A 5,000-nucleotide genomic window follows, 5' to 3' on the forward strand; every position below is an offset into this window, starting at 1 on the left:
ATAATTAACACATTGAAATAGACTTTTGTATTGAAAACACTGTGGCAAATGGCGATAGCGAATTTGGCGTTTTAACGAGAGTTTTAAGTGACAGGAAAAATATTCCTAGAAAAATGCGGCGTTATAACGAAAATGGCGATGAATTGAGTGACGATAATTCTTGAGTTACCTGTATAGGAAAAATCTTTAAAAATCTTCTTCTCAAGAACCACTGAGCCAGAAAAGCTGAGATTTATATGAAAGCTTCCTGATATAGTGCAGATTCTAAATTGTTAAAATTATGGCCCCCCCGGGGTCGGATGGAGCCACAATAGGGGATCAAAGTTTTACATACAAATATATAGGAAAAATCTTTAAAAATCTTCTTCTCAAGAACCATTGGGCCAAAGAAGTTCACATTTACATGAAAGCTTTCTGACACAGTGTAGATTCAAGTTTGCAAAAACCATAGCCTCCAGGGGTAGGTTTGGGGCCATAATAGGGACTACAGTTTTACATGCAAAAATATATGGAAAATCTTCTGATATGGACCAAGGTGACTCAGGTGAGCGATTTGGCCCATGGGCCTCTTGTTATCTTGTGTGGACACCAATTTTTAAACATATGCTGGTAGTCAAATAATTGTACTTCTCTCTAATTATGTGGGGATATCTTCAAATAATTAGAGAAATTTTTAAGAATTAAAGATATCTTCCTTTCTAATTACAGAGCTGACAGTTTGATTCATTAAGTATGTTTAGAGTTTGAGTTTTCTTCAGAGATACAGGGCGGGGCTTAAGACAAGAATGACAGCTAAGCTGAGCCCCGCCTTGTATCTCTGATACAGTAGGAAAAAAGTAGGCCTAATCTAAATGACATGCGACACAACCAACGCAAAAAGTGTGTGTTTGTGATAAATAACAATATCAAGGCAGTCGTAATTTCTTAATGACATGGAATTGTTTTGATTTCATTTATGTTGACTTAAAGTGCAGAAAACTTGGGGGTCGATGGACGTGTTGAACAAAGAGGTAGTAGAACAGGGAGATCCGAGTTGTTTCAGTCATAATGAGAGGAGCATGAATTACGTATTAATCAGTGTGGCTCACAGCTTTCTTATTCATGCATTTGAATTCCATGTAGAATCAAATTGACCATGTTTTTTTTAAATACTTGCTGTTTAGAATAAAAGAAGAAATTGAAGCCATGAAATCTGAAAGAAATGGAGAATATAGAGAAGAAAAAAACAATACAGATAAATACCTGGCTTTAACACTGCCCCCGCGACATAATGAAGGTAGGTTATAGAACAAAACTAGATAGTCATTTCATTAGAAGTTTGTGTTCAAATTTAAGTTGGGAACATATAATTATGATATTTTTGCTCCTACTCTTGTAGGGGTCAGCATCAGTCAGACGCCAGGACCAGATGTGTTCACTACAGAATTAAATGAGGCCGACTACCCAGGACTTAAAAAGGACCAACCACAGGGAGAGACAACTAAAAGATCAGGTGCTCTCTCTAGTATTTGATTTTACTCTCCTGATGGACTCGCCAGCTCCTGGTCTGGAAGTTGACCTGTGTGTCCATCTTTCTGTCCATCACACTGTTCACCAAACTGTCCATCCCTTGGTCTTTCTCAACAATTAAAGATTAATGATTTTTATGGAAGTACATGTATAACTTTTTATGCCCCCGAGATTTTTATATCCTGTCTGTCATTTTGTAATTCTGTAATTCTGTCATTCTGTCTGAAACTTTAACCTTGCTAATACCTTTTGAACAGTAAGAGATAGAGCTTTGATATTTCACATGAGTATTCCTTGTGACAAGACCTTTCCGTGGGTACCAACATTTTTGACCCTGTGACCTTGACCTTGGAGTTTGACCTACTTTTTGAAAACTTTAACCTTGCTAATAACTTTTGAACAGTAAGAGATAGAGCTTTGATATTTCACATGAGTATTCCTTGTTACAAGATCTTTCCGTTGGTATTGAACCTTTTGACCTTGACATTTGACCTACTGTAATTTTTTTTTTTTACATTGGTCATAACTTCTAAATGGTAAATATTAGAGCTTTCATATTGTACAAGAGCATTTCTTTTGACAAGATCTTTCTACTGGTACCAAGATATTTGCCCTTGTGACCTTGTCCATCTTTGGAATTGGCCATTATCGGGGGCATTTGTGTTTCACAAACACATCTTGTTAAAAAATATTTTTGAAGATAATATGTCAAATTTGATATGTGTAAGACATGGGTGATTTATGGAGGATTTGATATTTTATGTGGTGGATCCAGGAGTAGCTGCAGAATTGTAGCTTGGCTAAACCAATGTATAATGTTCAAACGGAATAATTTAGATATCTTTTAATTTGCTCGATGTCTACTATCCATTTTTAATTGGAAAAACTACATATACCATGTGAAGATCAGGGTAATTTTTTAGAAATTACGGTAATGACATACATTTATATGTGATGACATGATCAGCTGATATTGGTGTGATGATATGATCAGGTGATATTGGTGTGATGACATGATCAGCTGATATTGCTGTGATGATATGATCAGCTGATATTGCTGTGATGACATGATCAGCTGATATTGCTGTGATGATATGATCAGCTGATATTGCTGTGATGATATGATCAGCTGATATTGCTCTGATGACATGATCAGCTGATATTGCTGTGATATGATCAGCTGATATTGGTGTGATGATATGATCAGCTGATATTGCTGTGATGACATGATCAGCTGATATTGGTGTGATGATATGATCAGCTGATATTGCTGTGATGACATAATCAGCTGATATTGCTGTGATGATAAGATCAGCTGATATTGGTATGATGATATGATCAGCTGACATTGGTGTGATGATATGATCAGCTGATATTGGTGTGATGATATGATATCAGCTGATATTGCTGTGATGACATGATCAACTGATATTGGTGTGATGATATGATCAGCTGATATGATCAAATGAGCACTTTGTGGAAAATGCATCGATTTTAAATATATGTCTGAAAACTTGTGAAAAAAAAATTGTGACATTTCTACATTTGAACCAAAATAAAGTGTTGTCCCTTTCTACTTTATTACCTATAAATGTGTAGTTTTTTTATGACAGCTAAACACAGCAGCCAGAACAACTTTGACCAGGACACAAGCTCTGAGTTCGGCAGCGAGATGTCAGCTGAGTCAAAGAAAAGGAATCGCAGAAAGAAAAATTTTATTAAACGTAACAAAGAGGTGATTGCTTTCTGACTAAAAAGGGAAGAAAATGGCATTGATAGTGAAAACATTCAAAACCATTTCTTCTTAGTTGTTTTCTGATTTGAAATTTTTATAACTTGGTCTAGAGTTTGTAACAAATGTCCTACTGCAGAGAAAAATCTAGGCATTTGATTGGACAACAAGCCAGTAACATGTGACTATATATACCTTGCCAAAAATAGATTGGATACAAAATGGCATCGATAGATCTATATACGTAACCGCTTTGTAAAATAAATATTATATACATCGATCTCTCTGAAGTAGGACGTATTCGTGATATGGATTGTTGGCAGGGTATATGGACTCTCAAAGTAAAAATTCTCTCTCACCTAACGTCTCGGGAGAATATAAACTTTGACGGAGAATATGAGTTCATATACCCTGCCAAGAATCCATATAACTAAATGTACGTATTTAACTACATTTCCAGTTAGCTAAAGATGCTGGCAGTGAGGTGGCAATGACGGATGAGGAGAAACTGAGAGTGGAGGATTTACTGAAGGATCTGGATGAACTTCCTGATGTACTGGAAGATGAGGTAGAGTCAACATGAATATAGAATCTCAACAAGTTACAGCATCTTCCAATACATTCTTTTGTTACGGCCTACTACAAGCCGACTTTTATTCACATGTAAAAAATGTCTGCCAACACTTCTGTCCCACAGATGAATCGGTCATTTTGTTATTGCACAAGATGAAAGTCGATCATTTCACTAATAAATATTCATTTATTGCAAGTTATTTTCCTCATTGTCAATTTGTTGATTAAAGTGAAAATGCATACAATATACATCACGGTAATAATTATTTTTCAAGTGTGCAAAAGAGATGATTTTGATGTACTTTATGATAGTCCAGAGTATATGTTTAATAATATTGGGAAAGAGAATGAAAGGCTATATGTACAATGTATGTAATTTTGTACTCTAGGATGATACCGAAAGTTGTTACCAGGTAGCAGTGCGACCTGGAGAGGGGTTCTGGCCTGACCCCGACGAGATGAGGGTACTAGATGGCATTGACAGCCGGCTAAAGGAGATATTGCCCCCTGAAGAATTTGATGAAGTGTCAGCACGTCATCCACAAATGGTCAGTATACAGGTTCCTGGTCAGTATTTGTGCTCCAGATATTTGTTTTGTTTGATGAGTTTCAGAATTTTAACTGTGTATAGTCTAACTGTCTCAATGCATAATATAAAATGTATATGTTGATCAGACTGAATCTCAAGTTATAATGCTAGAAATATCCAGCTCTCTGAATGAGACCCTCTCTGTATTTTTTTCCCTCTGTGTGTATGTAGTGCACAAAAGCATAGTTAATTCTGTAAAACAGATAAAAATTTAAAGGTATGCTTACAGTGTTGTTCATGCATAGTATATGTAATGGAATAAAAATATGTTGTTTCTCGGAGTAGAAAATTGATATGCCTATAAGGTATGGGCTCTCCTGTCTGTCTTATAAGGTATGGGCTCTCCTGTCTGTCCTATAAGGTATGGGCTCTCCTGTCTGTCCTATAAGGTATGGGCTCTCCTGTCTGTCCTATAAGGTATGGGCTCTCCTGTCTGTCTTATAAGGTATGGGCTCTCCTGTCTGTCCGTCTGTTTATTAGCTTTTTCGTGTCCATGTTCGTGTCACACCGTGAGGCGAAGTACTGTCAAACTTGGAAGAATGTGTGTCATAGATCACTGTGGCTTGAATCATACCTTGAGGGAAGATACATGTATGT

General features: G+C 36.4%; 1 protein-coding gene across 1 annotated transcript in view; it reads left to right on the forward strand.

The window, feature by feature from the left end:
• LOC125652330 (uncharacterized) overlaps positions 1 to 5,000 on the forward strand; it is a 14,281-nt gene that overhangs the window by 6,475 nt on the left and 2,806 nt on the right. The window contains exons 5-9 of the mRNA XM_056165327.1: positions 1,164 to 1,276; positions 1,379 to 1,492; positions 3,123 to 3,244; positions 3,702 to 3,809; positions 4,204 to 4,362. Coding sequence (XP_056021302.1) covers positions 1,164 to 1,276; positions 1,379 to 1,492; positions 3,123 to 3,244; positions 3,702 to 3,809; positions 4,204 to 4,362 — 616 coding nt within the window. The remainder of the gene's footprint in view (positions 1 to 1,163; positions 1,277 to 1,378; positions 1,493 to 3,122; positions 3,245 to 3,701; positions 3,810 to 4,203; positions 4,363 to 5,000) is intronic.

Source organism: Ostrea edulis, chromosome 5 (assembly GCF_947568905.1).
Source record: "Ostrea edulis chromosome 5, xbOstEdul1.1, whole genome shotgun sequence".
NCBI lineage: Eukaryota > Metazoa > Mollusca > Bivalvia > Ostreida > Ostreidae > Ostrea > Ostrea edulis.